At 58.5% G+C, this 22,374-nt stretch overlaps 1 protein-coding gene across 1 annotated transcript in view; it reads right to left on the reverse strand.

Moving 5' to 3' along the window:
- Window positions 1–22,374, reverse strand: part of PHACTR3 (phosphatase and actin regulator 3) — a gene marked incomplete at its 5' end in the record, with an annotated part of 160,218 nt that overhangs the window by 37,107 nt on the left and 100,737 nt on the right. The window contains 5 exons of the mRNA XM_079784633.1: window positions 3,144–3,391; window positions 4,035–4,209; window positions 6,420–6,632; window positions 11,015–11,176; window positions 19,083–19,157. Coding sequence (XP_079640759.1) covers window positions 3,144–3,391; window positions 4,035–4,209; window positions 6,420–6,632; window positions 11,015–11,176; window positions 19,083–19,157 — 873 coding nt within the window. The remainder of the gene's footprint in view (window positions 1–3,143; window positions 3,392–4,034; window positions 4,210–6,419; window positions 6,633–11,014; window positions 11,177–19,082; window positions 19,158–22,374) is intronic.

The following is a 22,374-nucleotide window of genomic DNA, read 5'->3' on the forward strand; positions in this document are numbered from 1 at the left end:
CAAGAAATGAGCGATCAAGCCATGCACAGGCGTGGGGAATCTTAAGTGCCCGTGACGGAGTGAAGCAGCCAATCTGAAAGAGGTGGCCACGATGCCACCTCCGTGACATTCTGGACAGGCAAAGCTGTGGAGACACAAGAAGATCCGTGGGTGCCAGCGGCTGAGGGGGAGGGCTGACTTGGCAGAGTGCAGGGCTTTAGGGCAGTGAAAATGCTCCACACGATGCTACAATGATGGATGACACGTCGTGATACCTCTGTCCAGACCCACAGGCTGTACAACGCCGAGAGCGAACCTCATGTAAACCACAGCTCAGGTGATAGTGATGCGCCAATGAGGGCTCATTGGTGGGGGTGTTGAGAATGGGGGGCTCTGCGGGTCTGGGACAGGGTATACGGGAAGTCTCTGTACCCTTCACTTAATTTTGCTATGAACCTAAAACTGCTCCATAAAACAAAACCTTTTTAAACATCATCTTGAGAATGCCCACCCTGCGCTGCTTTTTCGTGGTGCTGACTGCACATGTAAAAGGTGCCCTGTGCGCGGGCATGTGCATGTACATGTGTAAGTGTGCTGCGGAGTATGTGTGCACTGCGTGTGCGGGCATATGCATGTGTAAGTGTGCTGCAGATTATGTGTGCATACTGCAGGCTGTGGTGACCTGTGTGTGCAGGCATGTGCGCGTGCAAGCATGCTGTGGAGTGTGTGTGTGCACTGCAGGTTGTGGGGACCTGTGTGTGCGGGCATGTGCATGTGTAAGCGTGCTCCGGAGTTGCGTGTGTGCACTGCAGGTGGTGACGACCTGTGTGTGTGGACATGTGCGTGTGCAAGCATGCTGCGGAGTGTGTGTGCGCACTGCAGGCCGTGGCGACTGCACGAGGCACACACACCGTGACGCGCCTCTCCACGCTGACCAAGACACTGTATGTGTCCTGCATGGAAACCCAATGGTCACACTCGCTTGAAACAGGTACATCTCACTACAACCTGGTCAAGCAGGACGCCGTCCGGTGGGTTCACAGGGCCGGCTGCTGGGATGGGGCCTCCCCAGCCCTAGAAATTGTGATGCATCTGATGCTGACGATTAGAGGATTCCAGTGGACGAGACGATGCCTGCAGGGCTCCGGCAGCAGTAGCTCAGTGGGTAAGGAAGGAAGTAACGAACAGCACAGCTCCCATGATGAATAACAGACGAATGTGCTGCCTGGCGCCCTTCGGCTTCGGCACCACAGAGCCCCACAAACAACGAGGCAGCCCCGACAAGGGCACGGGGTTGGACCCGAGAGAAGCAAATGACCACGGATCTTTGCTGGTGCCCGCCAGGCAGCACGGAGTGGTTTATGGGGCTCTCCTACTGTGCATAACGTCCCCCACAGTGGCAGTTCATTTATAGACTTTTCTATAACCAGCACTGAATTTTTCCCTCCAAGCGTTTTGCCTCAGACGTTGCTAATGGTGAGGGAGCTGTGACACATGATCAAAGCTAACCCTGCGTGCTGGCTCGGCCGCAGGGGCTTGGGGACCCAGGTTCCGCCGGGACGGCACCGGGAGCTCAGGTGAGATGGCAGGAATCTCAGCAGGCCTGACGCACAGCGGGCCCCGCCCTCGACACGGTGTTCTTAGGGCTGAGCGTGAGCTTTGACTTTGAGCCCCGGACCCGGGTGCCCACAGAAGGCCCCGTGAACGGGGACTCTGCTGGGGGTCGGCTGGCACAGTCAGCAGCAGTGAGCGGGGCGTGGCAGCCACAGCGGAGCTTCTAGAACCGGCCGACCCGCCCTGCATCCGTCAGACCACGAACCCGTGTTCACTTAAAAACACCAGGTGGTAAGAGACAAGCCCAGGAGACTCACGTTGGACGCGCCCTGGAGAAACGGCTCATTTTCTCATGGCGGCCGGAACGAGGGCTCCCTGGGCCACAATAGCCCTACTTTGCAGGCACCTTGTCCCCGTTCTCAGGGGTCGGCACAGCCCAGGTTTGGAGGCAAAGGTCCCGAACTCGGACCTGAAGACACCTGGTCAGCCAGTCAACAAAGAGACACCTGGTGCCGGGGGCCACGGGCTGGAGGAGTGACCGGGACCCGTGGATGCTCAGGCAGCATGCAGAGCCACCAGCCAGCGGCTGCTTGCTGACTCTAACTTGGACCCAGGCCCTGTGAAGACCAGGGTAGCACATAGGCACTGCCCTTGGGCGGACAACCGTCAGGCGCATATGTCAGGGAATGGAAATGACCAGGAACTGATAAGTTAGTGGAGAGACGGGCACCTAGTGAGATGACAAAAACTCGTGTAAAACTGCTGCTGTGTTGGAGCTCTGAGGGACATGCGCAGTGCCGCCCTGGAGCCCAGGGTGAGCTGGTCACGAGGACGCGAGGAGACCGGACCTGCCAGGGCCGCGGGGCTGGTCCCCCTGAGCCCGGCCACTGGCCCCACTGCCGAGAGCCCCTCCTCTATCCACGGCTGCAACCTCACCAGGAGGAGCTTCCAGGAAGAACGATGACACGTCACTCCACAGCCATCACCCACCTGGAAGGCCTGCAGCCAGGCCACCCGGACCCTCCTGCAGTGACGGTGCCGCTCAGCTGGCCTGCCCTGGCCTGGGCACCCCCATCCCCCCATCAGGGTGTCTACAGCGCTGTCTCCCCGAGCTCCCAGTCCCCAGGGTAGGACAGAGCAGTCACCATGACCTTGACCTTGAACACTGTGCAGACTGATAGAGCTGGACTTCCAGGGCGCGGGCTGTCACACGGACACCATTTTGCTGACACTGGACCCAATCCCTCTCTCCCTCTCTTCCTCCCCGGAGGCCTCATCTCGCTTTCCCTTAGCACTTTGCTCCCTTCCCCAACCGGGCTCCTGAGCACAACCTGTGCACGCCGTGCCCGGTCAACGCCACCTGCCGAGGCGCAGCGATCTTTCCTCGCACACGTGAACACGCCACTATCGAAACAAACCCAGCTCACTCACGTCACGATGCCTGAGCCCGTCTGTACCCCCTTGCTGGTCTTTGGAGGGGCTCCCTTCATCCTCACAGGCACAGACCCCGCCCTGTCCTCCTGGGCTGTGGCAGGAGCGCCACCTCAAACTCAGGCTCGGTGCCCCGTGACACGACCTCGTGGGGGCTGGACCGGCAGGACCCCGCTCACCGGAGATGATGGAGTCGTTCAGCACCTCTTCGTCCTGGTACAGGAGCAGGTCGTCCTGGAGCTCCGAGTTCACCAGCAAGTTCTCCTTGTTTTCCTCCGACGCCTTGGCGGCCGCCCACTTGCCCTCCGAGGCGCCTTCCACGCTCCAGGCCTCCTCCCGCTCCTTGGCCCGCTCCATGCTGGATGCTCGCGACAGGCGGACGTCCACCCGCTTCTTCGGGGACCCTTTGCTGTCCCTCCCTTGAAAACTGAATCAGAAAGGCAGGTCAGGTCAGACGCTGTCCCCTTCACCTGGAAAAGCCGCCAAGCTGACGGGCAGGGTGCTTGTCTGGGCACTGAAATGACCCAAGTACCAGAGCGACTCCTCGGCTTCTGTCGCGAACACACAGGACAAGAAGCGCAGAGGCGTGCACACACGGCATTGAGTCTGCGGCAGTGGCCGCTGAGAACATGGGGCTTTGAGCAGCACAGACGTGCATGTAACAAAACCTGCCTCACCGCCCACAGCAAGTGCTCAGGCCAAGGCTCCCAAGAGCCGGGAAGGGCACTGTGTCCGGCGCTCCCGCCAAGCCCTGGGTGGGCCCATCGCCCACTTTGCCCACCAACAATTTGCTTCTCCTTCACATGCGACAAACCACGGGAGATCAGGACCAGGGTGAGCCGCGGGAACCACCTGGGACCCCTCACAGAGCGTGACCAAGACCAGCCACAAACCAGCTGCAGAGCTGGGTGCCAAATGTCAATGCCGGCTCCTTGCCAAAAAAAATGATTGAGAACTTCAAGATGGTGACCCAGAGCAGTGAGCCCAGCCCAGAGACCTCCCAGGTGCAGCCCACAAGCTGGCCAGCAGGGGATTTGGCACACAGGTCCCTCGGCCAAGGCAGGGCCTACCTGTCCTGACGGTGCTTGGTGGCCAGTGCCCGGTGCAGCTCCTCGATCACGCGGCTGGGGGGCAGTGGCCGGTGGATGGTGGTCGGATGCGGGGACCCTGTGGGCGTGGGAAGCTGTCCTCGGGGGGGAGGGTCAGTATTCTTCCCGCCGGAGTCTTGGAGGAGCACAGCCTGGCCTGGGGAGTGAGAGGCCAAGGAGAACCTAAGTTCGCGGGCAGGGAGGCGACACGAGCCAAGGAGCAGAGGGGATGCAGGTCCCTGCCGGGTGAGCCCGCCAATGCCGGCGTAGCTGGGCTCCCGGGGCCTGTGCCCCACAGTCCACTAGAGCCGCACAGAGCAATGCCGCCGGCGAGCTGCCCCTGCCCCGGGGCCCTGTCACCACCTCTCTCGCAGGTGAGGAAGCCGAGGCCCAGAAGCCAACTCCAGGTCGCGCACCTTCAGGAGGTGGCGGGGGCTGGGACTGGACCCTGGCAGGTGACCCAGGTGTAGTTGAGGCCACAGGACCCCATACAAGGAGCGGACTGTCACCCGCCGGGGCAGGGAAAGCTTGCCTGAGGGGTAGGTCATGCGTCTCCAGGGTCCAGGCCAATGAAATGCAGGCCATCGAGGGGGCAATTTATACAAAGGGAGGGTGGGGACTGTGGCTAACAGGAGGCAGGTCCGTCTTAAGGGGGCTGTTGCAACTCGGGGCTGCCACATATGAACTTTAAAAAAAAAAAGCCAGACATTTGGACTACAGGTGAAAATTCTCCTGTGTTTATACATACTAATACCTAATACTTCAATAGACTTAGTATGTTTTAAATGTTGGCAACCCATTTTTTAAAAAAAAATATCAAACACCATATAAGCCCAGCACAGCAAGTCCGAAGTGGGATCTGGGGCAGGTGAGGATGCCCTGGGCGGGGCTGCTGTGTCTCAGACCAGAGAGCGCCCAGGGGACGCGCTTGTGTGCTATCTATCCCGTGCCAGGTAAGCCCAGGTGAGGGGCCTCTCTCCTCCCTGCTGCCACCTAGTGTTCACAGGATGAAGCCAACATTTCCCCAAAGAAAAGGAAAAAGGACCTTGGAGAAAATGAAGACACTCTCCCAAATGTCCTCAGCTGTGAGAGATCCCGGCCCAAGCCCTGTGGCCACCCTCCTGTCCCTTCCACTCCTGTCCCAGTCCCCATATCTGTGGGTGCCTGGGTGACTGGGTGACGTGTCCGATTTATGCCCCGGGTGCTCCTCTATACCAGGTGAACCAACAGGGTAAATGCCAAGGGCACCATGCGCCTGCCTGGGGGCTGTGGTCAGGACAGGCTCCTGGAAGAAGGGACAGAGATGCACTGATCTGGTGAAGTGAGAGGAAAGAACATTCTAGGAGGGAAAGCGGGAGGTGGGGGTGGGCGGGCGTGTGAAGGGTATGAGCTTTGGCCCCAAACAGCTCAAGTCTCCATTAGCTGGGGGATCTGGACAAGCTGCCGGAGCCCCTGAGCCTCAGTTTCCTCCACTCAAGGACTGTGATGGGGCCGTGTGCCCTCGGGGTCCTTGGGTGCCTGGGCTGGTGCACCCACACGCGGTAAGCAGTCGTATTACAGGTGGAGGTCAAGGGCTGAGAGCAGACCTGCTGGCCTCTCTGCTGTCATCTGCCACCTTTGTCCTCAAGGCCACCTGCCAGGACTCGCTCCTAAAGCAATCCTCTCCTAGGAAGGGCCTGCTCTTCCCGAGGCCAGTGCCATCCCTGTTTCCAGGATTATGGCACAAGAGAGCACAAGCTTGGAGAGGAAATGTCGCAACTACCTGGAATTACTCAGCTGGCATGGCCAAAGCTGCAGACGGGAGGCCTTGGGGCCTCTGCTCGGCCATGCTGCCCCCTCTGACCACCACCCTAACCTGCCTTCCAGGACAGAGCTCACGGGAGGGAGAGATAGTCAGTGAAACAGATGAACAGAGACAGTGAGAGAGACTGAGAGAGAGGGGAAGGGAAGGGGAGAGAGGAGGAGGGGAGGGGAGAGGAAGTAAGGGGAGGGGAGACAGAGGAAGAGAGAGAAACATAGGACAGACACTTGGACACCCAGGCAGACAGAAAGACCTCGTCTGGGGGCTAGCTGTGTCTCGTGCACTCTGAAGACCTCAGACCACTGCAAAGGGACTGCCCTGCTTGCTAGAGGGGTCCTGAGTGGTCTGCTTCTGACAACCAGAGATCCTTACTAAGTAAGAACAGCCCTCCTGCCCCAGCTCTGCTCCCTGGACCTGCCCAGAGCCCAAATGCCCAAGCAGCCCCCAGAGGGAGCCCCATCAGGATGGATGGAAGGAAGGAAGGAAGGAAGGAAGGAAGGAAGGAAGGAAGGAAGGAAGGAAGGAAGGAAGATGGATGGGTGGACAGACAATGCGTTAGGACCCACCTGTGGCATTTTTTGTGGCTTTGGAGCCTGCCTTGGGCAGTGGGGTGGGCGGCAGCGGGGGACTGGGGAGCTGGCCCACGGATCTCTCCAGGGTTCTGGGAGGACTGTCCAGGGAGTCGGACCCAGCTAAGGCTTGAGAGGACTCGTCCGTGGTGGGTGGAAGGCTGCTGGTGGCGTCTGCTTCTTCACCTCTGGGTGCTGAGGGCGTCTTGGCTGGTTCAAAGACAAAACAGAGAGTTCACAAACCACGGTTCCTCCGACTGGCGAAGGTGAGCAAGGGCAGCAGGGGCGGGGGACACCGCGGCACGGAGCAGAATCCACAGGGGCCACTTCACAGACACACTTGACCTCCTGTGAGTTCACCTATCAATAGAGCTGTCAGAAGCAGAGAGGAGGAGGAGATCATTTCACGAGCGAGTGGTTCAGTTCCCTTTTCACTCACTGGGTGGTGCCAAAGCTCCTACCTGGCCTGGGGAAAGCAGGGGGCGGGGGGGGGGGGGGGGGGGGCGTTGTCCACAATCACAGGTTTTGGGATCAGACACACCTGGGCTCCAGCTGGCCCCTGCACTTCCTCTGTGACTTTAGGTCAGTCACTAAACTTCTTTGTGCCTCATTTACCCGCACGTCGAACTTCCATGACATCGAACTAACAACAGGGGTCCCTCACAAGACAGCTGTGATATTTAAACAAGAGATGACATGCCCTAGCTGGTTTTGCTCAATAGATAGAGTGTTGGCCTGCAGAGTGAAGGGTCCCAGGTTCGATTCCAGTCAAGGGCACATGCCCAGGGTTGTGGGCTCCATCCCCAGTAGGGGATGTGCAGGAGGCAGCCAATCACTGATTCTCTCTCATCATTGATGTTTCTATCGCTCTTTCCCTCTCCCTTCCTCTCTGAAATCAATAAAAATATAGTTAAAAATAAATAAATAAATAATAATAATAATAAAAGAGATGACGTGTGCCTTCACATCGCATACGCTCAAATTTAGCAGCTACTGACTTCTCAGGTGGTTTTCAGCAGCCCTGCCCCCTGGCACACCAGCCAGGTGAGTGATGGGAAAGGTCAGCCTGCCCAGACCCCGCCCATCCTCTTCTTCTACCTGCATGTCCAGGCTCCCCCAGGAAGGGCCCCCCAACTCCCTTGAGTGCCATACTCCCCTGCTTTCTCCAAACCCATCAACCCTCCCCCTTCCACTCTCTCCATCCAGCTCAATTTCCACCATCCACCACAGCAAGGATCTCACCCACACCCCCAGGTCCTCTGCCTGACTTCCTTTCCATTTAAATCTGGAAAAGCCCCACCTCTGGATGGAGCCTCCATGATCCCACCCCTGCCGAGGTGCCACAGAAGGCCCAGCCCCAGCCGCCTCAGGACCTGCCCCCCAACCCCGCACTCAGCACAGCCTCTACCCTCAGTCACTCTGCTTCACACCTTTCCTGGCTTTTTCCTGCTCCGTTTCCCACCTTTCTCCTGCCATGCAGCCTCACCTCCAGGTTTACAGGGGAAACTGAGGCCATCAGACAGGGGCAATCCTGTCTCACACACAAATCTACTGTCCCCACACCCCTCCCTCCCTCCCTCCCTCCCTCTCTGATGTGAGAGGCAGCCTCCAGTCCCCACCTCCGACCCCAGGTGCCCAGGCCTGTGCAAGGCCCTGGCTGTTTCGCTTTTACAACCACCTGAGGATACTAACATCCGGGAACAACCTTTCAGAGTGGACCCTAAAATCAGAGTGGGCCCACCCATCCTCCCATCCCCCCTTCCCCCCATCCATCAGACCTCCTCAGGCAGGCAGGCTGGGGCAGGGTGCTGTCCGCGGTGCTGAAAGCACGTGCAGCGGACGGGGCGGGATCCCTGCCCTTAGGGAATGTCCACAGAAACTGGGAGCATGCGCTGTATGTCCCAGGGGTCCCATTATTCATCAGCATTTCTATTATTTCAATGTCCGCGTCGGAAGTGGCAAGCCTCTCAGGCCAGGCCCTTTCTCTTGTGAAGCTCGTGGGAATGGAGACCTTGCCATAGAGGGGCTGGCTCTCCCGCTGGCCAAGGAGCACAACCCGCAGAGGCAAACGCCCCTCCCCTCCACGGCAGGAGGCAGCCTGGGCTCTGCATCAGAGGGCTGATTTCTAACTGCTCCACAGAGGCGTCCCGCGGCTCTCCCTTCTGCTCAGAGGGCCTTGGGACTCCACACACCAGCAACACTCAGTCCTCCCCCAAAGCCTCTCCACAAACCTAGTCTCTGCTCACCGCGCAGACCCGGGAGTGCCTGACCTGACCGAGGGGCTTGCCTCTCCTCCTCTCTCAGCCTGCATCTTCCTCTGCATCTCCTATGAGAGTGTGTGTAGCTACCATTATAGTTTGGAATCTTATCAAAACTGAAGTGTTAACACCCCTTCAAATCTCAAGTATGGGGGGAAAAGACTTAGAAGACAGAGCTCTGCCTCAGGGCTGGCCCTGTCCTGCCCTGACCAGCAGAGGGAGCTGCGCACCCACTGAACACTCCAAACCCCAGTGCAGGGCTCAGATCTAGAAGTGAAGCCAGAAGCTCCCCTTGGGAGGATGACCCCAGACTCAATAGCATGTCCCGCCCACAGAAAGATTCTTAATAACAAATTTGTGCTCAACAAACCAAGTCTGCTCTGAAATCCATCCCCAAACCATCTGGATAGCAAGAGCGCCTGAGGTTAGACGGGCCTTGATGGGAGCCGGCACATCCCTCAGAGCCGAACAAGCAGAAAGGACCTGCCACGGCGGAGCGCCGGGCACCAGCAGCAGGCTCAGTGGCCGAAGGCAATGCTGAGTGGGGCCATGGGAATCCCACCAACCTCCACCCTGACTGAAGGCTGATGCCTGAGGGAAGGCAGGTACCCGGTGCCCACAGGGCCTCTGCAGCGTGTCCCACCAGCCACAGTTCTTCAGACCCCAAACTCATTGTTTCCCCAAGTCAGGGTGAAACTGGAGAGGCACAGCCAGCCCCTCTGGGCAGGTGCCTACAAATGCTGAAGGGACACGGTGGGTGGGGCCATGGGAGAGGCACAGGGAGAGCCCCATTGGGCAGGAGGAGGCAGCCGAGGACAGATGCTCGCCCGGCTGTGAAGCGAAAGACCCCGCCGTCCACAGGAGCCCTGGTGAGCCTGTCCTCGTGGCCTGGACTTCCGACATCCACAACTGCAGGGACACAGTGGAAGTTCCAGCCCTCACACTGTACCTGCCATGTTTACGGCTGCAGCTTTACTAAGGAACAGGTTTCCTGCTCCACAGCGAAGTCTCCTGGGAGACATCTCCACAAACACTGCTAAGAGGTCAGAGAGCAGGGGGTCATCACCTCAAAGCACCCACAGGTATCTTTCCTGGATTCATGCTTTCCTTCTTCTCCATCATTCCCTTTGTCTCTCCTTTCTCAGCTGCCAACCACCCAGTCCATTCAATTAAAATAATGATCATCACCACCACCATTACTGCCATCACCACCACCACCACCACCACCATCACCACCACCACCACCACCACCATCACCACCATCACCACCACCACCACCACCACCACCATCACCACCACCACCACCACCACCACCACCATCACCATCATCATTACCATCACCACCAACATCACCACCACCACCATCTCCATCACCATCACCACCACCACCACCACCACCGCCACCATCACCACCATCACCACCACCACCACCACCACCACCACCACCATCACCACCACCACCATCACCATCACCATCACCATCACCACCACCACCACCACCACCGCCGCCACCATCACCATCATCACCACCACCACCACCACCACCACCATCACCATCACCATCACCATCACCACCACCACCACCACCATCACCATCACCACTATTACCATCACCATCACCATCACCACCACCACCACCACCATCACCATCACCACCACCATCACCACCATCACCATCACCGCCATTACTGCCACCACCACCATCTCCAGTAATCAGCACAGTGCCTGCCACACTGAGTGAGTCCTTCCACCTGACACAAGCCCCACCATTTGTCCCTTGTACCAGAGGGAACCAGTGAAGCTTGGAGCAGTGCCACAAGCACGCCTGGCGGAGAAGTGGCGAGAAGCACCTCCCCTCTGGAGGAGCCCGGCATGCTGGGCTTCACCACGCGGCGGGCACTGAAGTCCTGTCCCTGACAGAGGCAGGCTCTGTGGAGGATGCTGTGGGCCCCTCCACCTCCGATCTGCCCTATGGTCTTGGGCTCAACGAAGTTGCTCCCACTGGACATTGGCTCCTTGGGGAAAATGTTCCTGAAGTTCCCAGTGAAGAAGCAAAGATGTCCAGAGGCAGGTGCACGGGGGTGCACCTGCGAGCATCGTGAGCACTTCCATTCACTGGCTGTGCCAGACTTGGGAGGACACAGTTTGAAAATGCTCCGGCAAACATTTAAACCCAACCACATGGCAGAGTGTGGCGGAGCTCGAGCCGGGCTGTGGTTGTGCCTCGAGGACAGCTCCTGATGGAGCCCAGGCCCAGGCCGGGAACCCCAGTTGCCACCCAGGCCAGTGGCCACCCTGAGAGCAGCTCAACCCCACATGGGCTCCAGCCGGTACCTGCGTCCTCGGAGAGGGTGTCCGAGGACAGCGGCTCCTCCAGGGAGGCCTGGTCTGTCCCGGTGGCCGTGGGGGATCCTGGCTGGGCATCTTCGGGAAACTGCTGCTTGGGAGTGGACGGCTCACTCTGTGTGGCTCGGCTGCCCGCTCTGCTTTCAGCATCTGCAAGGAAATGCAGCTGTCAGCCTAGCCCGTCCTCCCTCCCTACATGCTCTATGTTTTTTGGTTAATCCTCACCTGAGGTTTTGTTTTCTTTCCATTGCTTTTTTTCAGAGAGTAGAAGGGAGGGAGGGAGGGAGAAACATTGATGTGAGAGAGACACATCAACTGATTGCCTCCTGCGCATGCCCCAAATGGGGGCAGGGAGGGAACCCATAACCGAGGTATGTACCCTTGACCAGGAATCGAACCTGCGACCATTTGGTGTTGATGCTCTAACCACTTAGCAACTCTGGCCAGAGCTCTGCAGCTTCAAAGCCTTGCTGGGCATATGCCTGCCCGGGCCCCGGAGTCCCTGTGCACACCCTGTCTTCCTAAGGCAGCACTGAGCATCGCGACACCCCCAGCCTCTGCACACCTGCCTGTGCCCTCTCACTTCAACCTGTGCAGACTGGACAGTGACCCCACCTGTATCTGCAGCTTTGGATGCCTCCCCCTAACCCTGGGCTCTGCCCTATGGCTTGCTTTGGTCAGTGGGACACCAGCAGGTTTGACGCAACAGTGGCCTCAAAAGCGATGCTCACTCCTGCTTGCTGCTCCTTGTACTGGGCCCCGCCTGGGGGACACATCTAGCTAGCGTAGGGCGGGGGGTGGGGTGGTGGAGGGGGGGGAGCACGCGCGGCTGGGGGGCGGGGCTGAGCTGCCTCCATCCCGCCAGCCAAGGCTAACCCCGACAGGTGACAACAAATGCCCCCCAGGTGCTGGGGTTGTTCGTTAGGTGACATTGTGGCTACAGGAACAGATTCACCTCCGCACCCCCTGCCCCATGGGTCTCCGCCACACACATGTTTCTCAATACCCACTGTCTGTCTGGCCCCAGGCGGCCCCAGGAAGGCAGAGAGCAATAAGCCGTGACCCTTACCCCTTTAACTCACACTCTGAGTCTCATGAGCCCAGGAATGGGGTGGGGGGGGGCTGCCAAGAACTGGGGGCATCACAGAGCAGGGGTCCCAGAAGGATGACACCAGGCTCCTAGCAGGGAGGAGAGGAGGACCTGGGCTCCCCTTGTTTGGGGCTCAGCTGTGGAGCCTTTGAGGGTCTGACCCCTGATCCTTCAGGGTCACATCTTACTGATGAGGGGTCCGGCGCTCAGGAGTAACTGGTCCTGGTCCCACAGCCACCAGGTAGCAGTCCAGGCTGGGAGACTCAGCAGCTGAAAACGTGCCCCTTCTGAGACACACACCCCAGTCCCTGTAGGACCCCTCGTCCCCACAGCCGAGTCATCGGGCCATCACAGTGCAGAGCGGCAGTGTGACCTGCGCAGGTTCGCGCAGCCCGGAGGCAGCAGGGTGAGGGCAGGGACTGGGGTGTGGCCCCGATGGGACTCGAGAGCTTCCTCCGGGCTGCCTCCCTCCCATCACAGCATGGGAGCCGGGGGTAAAGTGGATTTTGGAGTCAGGGGCCCCCTTTGCCTGCGTCCTTGTATCCACCAACCGTGTGCGCTTTCACTCCTAGAGTGTCACAACCGGATAAAACATGTGCGGTCACCCTACCCGCACACCCCCAACCCCCACGGCAGAACTGTCTGTGCCCCCACAGCGTGCCTGGCCTCGGTCTCCTCAGCCATAAAATGAGGGGAATCTGACCACCTGCTCCACGGCGAAGGTGTGAGAATTAAGTGAGTTAATACATGCAACGTGCCTGGAATTGCCATTATTGCTGTTGATGAGGGTTTTTAAAAAAAATCCTCATTTGAGGATATGTTTTTGTTAATTTTAGAGGGGGGGGGGGAGAGAAATATCGATGTGAGAGAGATACATCCATCGGTTGCCTCCCGTACACGTCCTGACTGGGGATCAAACCCGAAACCTAGGTTTGTCCCTGGTGGGGAATGGAACCCACGACCTCTTGTTGCACAGGATGATCCTCCAACAGAGCCACACCACAGGCCACTGACGGGAGTTTTGATGGGGAGGAGGTGGTGATGGTCTGGTCAGCAGGCCTAGGCCCACGTGCCCAGGTGATAACCACAGGCTCCCTTACAGGGCCCGCCCCACGCCCAGGGCACTGGCCAGACCCATGCGTGCAGCACACGAGGGATTTGAGCTGGACACGGCTCACCACATCCCCTCTGCAGCACACCTGTCTCCTGGGGAGGGCGGGGGGAGTCTGCAGATTTGGACTAGAAAGCTCACATTGCACAGCCAGTGTTCTGACCGGGGTCCAGGCCAGGGGCCAGCCAGCTTTTCCCAGAAAGGGACAGATGGCCAGTCGTTCAGACTGTGGGCCATATGCCATACGGTCCATGCTGCGTTTTCTTCCTTGATTTTTAAAAAAATCCTTTAAGTGTAAAAATCATTCTCCGTTTAGGGCCTTATAAAAACAGGCCGTGGTTTGTGAGCACAACGAGAGTCTGCCAACCGACCTCTGACCTAGGGAGAGACCCAGACAAGCGCCAGCAGGTCCCTGGCCTAGTGGACAAAATTTGCTGTCACCGGCTCAAACTCGTTTCTCGGCACCTCTCGGGACTGGCCTTGTCGTGCTTGACGCACGGTCGTGACCACCTCTGCCGCCAGCCTGCTCGCTCGGTTGGGCCTTGTAAGGAAGAGACGACAGCAGCACCAAGCGAGGGTGCGCTGCCCAGACGCGCCCGGCATCGCCAGCCCGGCTCCTGGGCCTCGTGCTTCCTGTGAGCTGCCACCACCGCTTCCAGACATGGACAGGAGTTTTAGAAGGCGCGGCCATTTGCTGCCACAACTATCGTGCTGTTGTCACGATGACCCCTCTCCCTCCTCATCAACATCAGTGACAAGCCAGTCAGAACACTGGTCGGAGGGCGCCACCGTCTCAGCCTCCGTGGGACTCAGCGGAGCTGCCCACCAGCAGGCAGGCCCGGCTGCCCCTGCCCAGCAGGCTCTGAGCTGCAGCTCGGAATCTTGTTCAATGAAAACTTACAGTTCCCAAAATAGCCCTGGTGGCAGGGCGGTTGCTAGGAAACACTGGCTGGGGTAGGGGAGCTGTGGGCGGCCCTCTCCGGCCCCGTTTCCACTGCCGCCCTTTCCCTTCTGAGGGCCACACAGGGGAGCACGAGGCCAAGCCTGTGTCATCTAGAGTAGCCAGAGAGAGGGAACATGCCACGAACACGTCTGCACACACATGCACATAAATGCACACACACATGTGCACATGTGCACACATATGTGCAGGCAAGCACCCACACTGAGAGCACACACATGCTCACATTGGCCCTGGCATTCCAGACAGACCCGCTGTCCCTGCCCAAGTCCCCCGAGGTAACGGCCGCTGAGCACAGCAGGGGTGGCAGCTTGCTCTCACAGCCCATGATGGAGTATGAAGCTCCTTGTTATTTAAAAAAATGCCATGTGGACATGAACAGGAAGATGGAGGACAGTTACCCAGACACGCAGTGTCTGGCATGGAGACACCTGCGGGCTCCTGCCCTCACTGGTAGCATGTGTCAGAGAAGAACAGCCACAGCAGTGAAGACAGAGAAAAAGGGTCACCTCCTCCCTCCCCACACAGACCTAGTCCCATCTCATCTGTTGCACAACCGCACAGGTGGTCCCGCCTGGGTTCAGAAGGTCACCTGCCGTCCGGGAGCCAGAGCAGAGGGACCAGAGGGGTCAAACACACAGGGCGAACAATATCATTAAATCCACCCAACCCCGTGAGTGTGGAAGGCAAACCGTGTCCTGGACAAGGCTCCAGGGTCAGCTCCCACTGTTGCGCTGGTGACTGCAGTGTGGGCAAACTCCATGGTTGACTTATGCCTATAAGTGTGTGGGGGCAGGTGTGCATGGGGGCATGTGTGGAGGGTACATGGGTGGTAGCATGTGCATGTGGGGGGCACGTTTGTGTCTCTGTGAGTGCACCCCATGTACGTGCCACATGTGTGTGCACCATACGTATGTGTCATGTGTGTGTACTGTATGTCCATGTGCACTGGTGTGTGCACCATGTGTGTGCACAGTGTGTGCATGTGCACTGTTTGTGCAGCATGTGTGCGTGTGTGTACCATATATGTACACGCACCGTGTGCCCATGTTCAGCGTGTATGACCGCATGTTGGCACACACCGTGTGCGCACGTGCACACACACCATGTGTGTACATGTATGAATGCACACATGCAGTGTGTGTGCCTATATATGCATGCGTGCATGTGCAGGGCAGAGGGTCCTCCCTCCCAGGCTTTGCCCTGGCCTTCAAAGCTCAAGTATGAGGTCTCGGGCTGCTAAGGGCTCCAGGCAGCTCTGGGAGGGTCTGTGGCCTGAGCCTGTGGGGACTTCTCAGGGCCCCTCCATCACTGTCACCCACTCAGGCACCAGTCTTGTGTGGAGTCCTGGTGACAGCACAGGGCTCCTGGCTGCAGGAATGGTCTCCTGGTTAGGAGCAGGTGCTGGCCAATGAGCAATCCCTTAACCCAAACCCAGGAAACTATAGCTGCTTCCTGGGGAGGCGGGCACTCACACCATAGCTGCACCTGAGGGAGACGAGGGGGTGCTGCCTTCCCACTTGGGGTTCCCACTCGGGGAGCCTCGGTGCTCACCACCCACCATTCTGGGCTCAGGGAGATGCCACAGAATCCTACCACCCAGCAGGAGCCGTCACCCCAACACCAGCAAGAATTAGGGATGCACAGGGCCTGGCCTGAGCTTGACCTCACCCCCAGTGAGAAAAGGCATTTTCTGAGCAGGTGACAACAGAAAGAACAGGGCGAGGTGTCCCCAGGCCTTGTCACCACCTGCGGCCAGGAGAGGTGACACAGAACTCAGGCAGCACCGCCAAGGCTGAGAGAGCCTCCGCTCCCTCCCTGACCCACGCCCCTTCCAGCGGGAGCGCCTGGGACTGCTCGCTGCAGATCACCCGCCCATGGCTGCCCTGCTCCCACTGAGGCTGGGAGGTGCCTGTCCCCCAGCCCGCCGCTGCCTGGGGACTCGAATTGTCTTGACTCTGGCCGTGAGAGAGAGAAGGGGCAGAGAAGACAAGATTTTCTACTGGACTGCCTTCCAGTTCCCGTTTCTGACCTCACTGCACCCACCCACCTTCTCCAGTTTCCTTCACTGGGCGCCCGCCTCTTCCCACCACAGGCCCTGCTCCTCCGGGTAAAGACACCTCTGCCTCCCGGGTCGTGGATCCTCGACCTCAGCTGACAGCACCGGGCGGTTTATGACGCATGGCAGCCGCCCCACAGCACTTCAGCTCCGAGCTGCCCGGTGACCCTCGTGCGCCGCGCATGGAGAACCAGCAGGCCAGTGCCCTCACACTTTCTGAGGGGCCACGTGCCTGCCCCTCACCACACTCACCTCAGCGGTGGCTCGGACATGGCAGGCATTTCACAAAGCAGCTCTCACAGCCCTTCCTGGGCCGAGTTACCAACACTCGGCTGTTTCTCCCCAGGCTCTGCGCTCTGGGAGGATGGTGTGGGCCCACCTGTACCCTGGCAGCGGGCGCCCCTCTCTGAAATGCTGTAAAAATGCAGTTTCAACTCCCGAGGCAAGAGATGGTGTCGCAGGCCCCTCTAGTTCCTGCTCCATAATCACTCCCGAGAGGAAGCTCCATAATCACTCCCGAGAGGAAGCTCCATAATCACTCCCGAGAAGAAGAGCGGGCTGTGCTTGCCGGCACCTGGGCCGAGCCCAGCCCTCACCTGCTCCACGCCCGAGTGAAGAGGGGACTCCCTGCCTTCATGTGGTTGAAAAAATAACAAGAAATATAGTAGCCGTGGTTGGTTTCCTCAGTGGTTACAGCATCGGCCCGTGAACCAAAGGGTCATGGGTTCGATTCCCAGTCAAGTGCACGTATTTGGGTTGCAGGTTCGATCCCTGACCCTGGTCCAGGACAGGGGGTACATGTGGGAGGCAACCAATCGATGTGGCTCTCTCACACCAATGTTTCTCACTCAGGTGAGGATGAAAAACAAACAAAAAGAAAGAAATACAGTAGTCATGAGTGACACAAAATTCAAATTTCAAAGTCCACAAATAAGGCTGTCCTGGCAGCTATGTCCACGCTGAGACATACTGCTGGCTTTGCCTTTCAATGCTGTCAGTAGTTGCCCTCGGGCCCATGGCCCCAGAGCCTAAACTCTTCGATCGGATCCTCTGTGGGAAAGGTTTGCCGGCCCGATGGAGCTGGCGCGGGGTGGGAGGGGACACGACACACCCACGAGGCCAGGAGCGCCTCCTCCGCGGTAACACCGCCTGGCAGTCACCCCGACACTTTGGCTGCCGCCACAGTCCGCCCCGCCGGGTCTCTGTTTTCAGCCGTCAAACAAAATGGTCACCAGACTTGGTGTTTAGGAGCGGCAAGCTGCCCTCCAGACGTTCTTCCCTCCCTCATCCCCTCCCTCTGTCCTTCCAGGAGTCAATCCACATGTGTATCGAGTCTTCATTCGCAGCGATCACATGGTATAACTCAGTGGTCGGCAAACTCATTAGTCAACAGAGCCAAACATCAATAGTACAACGATTGAAATTTCTTTTGAGAGCCACATTTTTTAAACTTAAACTATATAGGTAGGTACATTGTTATTAACTTAATTAGGGTACTCCTAAGCTGGCCTTTGCTAAAAACTCATGGAGCCAAAGAGCCGCATGTGGCTCGCGAGCCGCAGTTTGCCGACCACTGGTATAAATGATAAATAGTCCTTAACTCTGGTTTTTTTTCCACTTCTCCAAGATCCAAAGTAAGGTTTGTTGTCAAACTGCCTCGCTCTGTCCCACCCAGATGAAAACAGTCCCGAGTCCTCGCTCAGCAGTGCGGGGCCTGCAGGTCTAAGTCAGCACAGCTTTCCTTCATGTGCAAAGTCTGAGTACTGGCGCCACGTATGTGCCCACGTGGGTTTGCCCTACACACATCATCAGAACACTTCCGTCTTTGAATCTAAGGAAATGACGATGAGGGGGGAGAGGGGTTTTGATAGGAACCCCCCACTGAGGCCAGGCTCCTTCAGTCAGGACAGAGAGCCCGCCCAGCTCCCGAGAATGAGGTTTTGAACCCCCTCACTGAGCCCAGGGGTGTCAGAGGACCAGAGACACCAGGGACTCCCGTCCGGTGCCTTTTGGTATCACAGAGAGAGGAAGATAGGAACTCGGGAATCTCATGGATGAACGGTGCTATCCGTAATGACCGATGTTTCTCAAAGATGCAAACACAGGTGGCCACACAGACTCTACCACGATGAAGACCTCCAGGCCGGGACTGACGGCGTCGGGGCCCAGAGACGGGTGACCCTGGCGGCCGCCTCCGACACCTCATGGCTTACCTGCACGCCGGGGAAGACACACCGGCCAGGATGCTGTGAGGACCAAAGGGATACGGGGCCCCGCCCAGCGCAGCACCGGCGTGCCGGGCCGTCAGGGTGGTTCATAAATGCTAGCGGCAGCGGTCGGTGGCAGTAAAAATAACTCGCCTGAGTCAAGGATTAAATGTGACCATGAAGTAACAAAGCCACTGCTACCACTCCAGGGAGGAGCCACAGCTAAACCCCACGCACTGCTCAGCGGGAAGCCCCAGGCCTCCCAGGGAAGGAGACTGCTCTTAGCTGTGCCCGGGGAGGGGCCTCCAACTCCCCCTCAGCTCTCAGAGGCCTGGGGGCTGAGCCCATGGGCCGGGCTCCGGCAATTCCTGCAGCCACCGAGCCCATTGGGTCCAGTAGCCACACGAGGACGCCAGACTTCTCCAATTTCCACTCCACCCGACGGGCTTCCTGGGCCCAGGAGAGACGCCCTTCTGTGTCCCTGGGCTCAGCGCTGCCCACTTACCCTGGCCCACTTACCGTGCCCCCACTTACCCTGCCCCCCACCTGCCCTGTCCCCCACTTACCCTGTCCTCACCCGCCCTGCTCCCCACTTACCCTCTCCCCACCCACCCTGCCCCCCACTTACCCTGCTCCACCATCTCGAGCAGCCCCTTCTTGATGAGCTCCTCCCGACCCTGCCGGCCAGCCTTCTTCTCGAGCGCTGCACAGACACAAACAGCCAGGTGAGTCAGGGCGGGGCCTCCAGAAGACACAGGGAGGCCCAGGAGGTGGGGTAAGAGGGCCTGGTCCCCGGGGCCCCCTGTTTGGGAACCCTAAGCTTTCTCACTGACCAAGCTGCCAAGTATCGCACCTGAGCAGCAAGCCTGGCATGATACCCTTCTCTCAGCTGGCCCCCACTGCCCACTCTGCCCTCCACCAAATGCTCCTTAATTAACCGGCTAGAACCGCTTCTCTCTGCCCAACGCCCTGGGGCACTTTCCTCGGTTCCTATTATCAGTTAAACACTCCTTGAGCACTCTCTGCTCCCAGACTGCCTCTGCTGCCCAGAGCTTCCCTGTGCTCCCCAGCTTATGCTTCCGGAGAGTCCACCAGGTGACCAGGGAGGAGGAGGACCTGGCCCCCCTCACAGACCCCAGCAAAGCTCAGTTCCTCCTCGGGAGAGCCCTCCCACCTCCAGCCCTAGCACAGCACTCAGCAACTTGCCCACGCTCCCCCTCTTTCCTCTAAGTGTCCAGAAAACTCGCCCACAGTTTCCAAGTACAAGCCTATGTGATTCTCGGACTCTCTCTCTAAAAGACGCAGACAGAGCCGGCCGTGAAGCCTGGGCCACAGAGGGCCTGCGGGGCACCCGTGTGTGCAAGCACTGCCCACGCCAGCTGCAGGGGACCAGAGCCGCCCACCTGTCGGAGCTTGAAGTCCAGCAGCGGTGGACAAACAGGTAATGACAGCAAAGTTATTTAACTTGTTCACAATTACTGACTGAGCACCTACTATGTGTCAGGTGCTAAGCAAGTGTGTGGGGGTGTCCCTGGGGAGCAGAACCAACTCAGCCCCTTCAGGGAGCAGCAGTGCAAACGAGGTTCCTCAGTGGATTCCCACCAATAGCGCCTTTTCTCAGCATCTGCTGTGCCCCAGGCACAGAGGGGCACCAGGCATGGCCTCTGCCTGAGGACAGTGGGCTGGGAGGACAGGTGACCAACTCCCACCAGAACCAGAAGGCCTGGGGCTGCGGCTCCCGGGGTGGGGCTGCGGCTCCCGGGGGTGGTGGTGGGGGGCCTTGCTGACTGAAGGATGAATCACAGACCCAGGGACTTCAGGGAGAAGATGGGGTTGGGCAAGAGGAACATTATTTCCTTCCTTTAGTCCAAGTTCCCATCCCGTTCCCTGGGGCCTGCAGTGTGGACAAAACTAAAATCTGAACTCAGACTTTGGGAGGTGCCATCCACCCGAGAAAAGGGAAGAGCAGCCTGAGGGTGAGGTCTGAGAGCCGGGGACCCATCACCCCGCCAGCACTGGGTGGCTCGGGCCAGCTCCGATGCAGGTGTCACCTGCCCTGACTCGCGGTCTTCCCAATGACCTGAAGGTGCAGCTGTGAGGGTCTGCTGTCCCCATCTCAGGAGACGGGGTGCCCACTGCCCGAGCCCCCCACAACACCGAGGGGCTCAGACTCCGCTTCCTGAAACTCTGAGAGCCATCTTCCAGGTGCAGCCCGATCCTCACCCCACCCCAACCACTGTTTCATGTTTTTCTTTAAATCACCTTTGTTTTGACTTCATCTCATCCTAACCAAGGATGCCTATGAAACCAGGGATTGATATGCTGAAGTACATACATCCCTCACTGTGGGGGAAGACTGGCTTAGAAGTAAATGAATGCACCCTGTTCCTGGGATTCCTAAATGCTTGGACAATGGCCTGAAGGTGGGGAACTCCTGCAGGGTTAAGCTGGAGCCCTCCATGCCCTTGCAGGGACGCACAGCATCCTGATGACCTCGCAGGCCCCTCTCCGTGGCATGGAGTCCTTAGAGCGCAGAGCTCACCTCTCCAATCCCATGGCTGCGGCCGTCAAACCCAGAGAGTGTCAGGGGCTCCCCTGAGGTCACAGAGGTCACCTTGCTTTGGCTCCCTAGGCCTTCCACTGATGCAAGGACATGTCTTCCCCAACTCAGTGCCTTTGCATGGGCTGTTCCCACCACTACAATGCTTTTCCCTGCCTTCCTCAAGGGGACCAATTACGTCTCAGCTCAATGTCACCTCCTCACCTGCGTCTTCTCAGGCCACCCACCCCCAGCCACGCCCACCCTGCCCACTTCCGCCCCAGCAGCTGCGCAGCCCCTGTGAGGCCCCACCAGAGTCGTGATGGCTCCCAGGCTGTGCCGGACACCAGGGGAAGCTCTAAGTGGGCAGGGCCTGGCTGACCAGCTGTGTGTACCTGCACTCAGGTTCGCTGAATAACGGTGTGTCTGTTGCTCTCATTCTGGACAAGAAGAATTAGTCAATCAACTTCGTGGGTGGTTAAAAAAATTATCATGTAGGGGGGCGGTGGGGGGATAAGGACACATATGTCATACCTTAATCAATAAAGAAAATAAATAAATAAACATTATTATGTAGCCCTGGCCGGTGGCTCAGTGGTTAGAGCCTCACCCCAAACACCAAAGGGTCTAGGTTTGACTCCTGGTCAGAGGCACATACCAGGGCTGCAGGTTCGATCCCAGGTCCTGGTCGGGGCACATGTGGGAGGCAGCCAATCGATATGTCTCACTCACATCAATGCTTCTCTTTCTGCCTCTGTCTCTCCCTTTCTCCCTCCCTCTCTCCCTTCCAGGCTCTCTAAAAATCAATGGAAAAAATATCCTTGGGTGCGGACTAACAAAACTAATAATAATTACGTAAAAAGTGTAAAAAGGTGAGAGGAGGACCAACTGCTACTATGAGCGGTCCCCCCCGGCTTTGTCTCCGGCAGCCTCTGAGCCCCGGGAAGGAAATGGAGACCCCGAAACTCAGCGGCAAACGGCCCGAGCCAAGCACTCGCCCGGGCAAGTCCCCACGGCCGGAGCCGATGGCACACGAGCAGCCGCTCACGAATGGCTCCCAGCAGAGCTGAGAGGCGCCAGCGAGGGCCTGTGGGTGAGAGGCTGTCTCTCTGGGTTTGCTTCTCAAGGCCGACCTTCCCCTCACCACGGATACGCTGTGGTCCAGGGGCCGGACTGAGCAGGGCGGCCAGGCTACTCCGGGCGCCTGGCCCTGCGAGTGCGTCCTCCCTCTGAGCCTGTCCTTCCCGAACGGGCAGGTCAGGTCGCAGCAACAGCACTGGCCACAGGTGCGGCGGAGTCTGTGCATTAGGAACGCGCTCTGTTGCTCTGTGCTGTTATGGCCAGTTCGCTGCGGCCACACGCGCCCCCTATCGGTTGTCTA

Source organism: Cnephaeus nilssonii (assembly GCF_951640355.1).
Source record: "Cnephaeus nilssonii genome assembly, chromosome: 11".
Lineage (NCBI taxonomy): Eukaryota > Metazoa > Chordata > Mammalia > Chiroptera > Vespertilionidae > Cnephaeus > Cnephaeus nilssonii.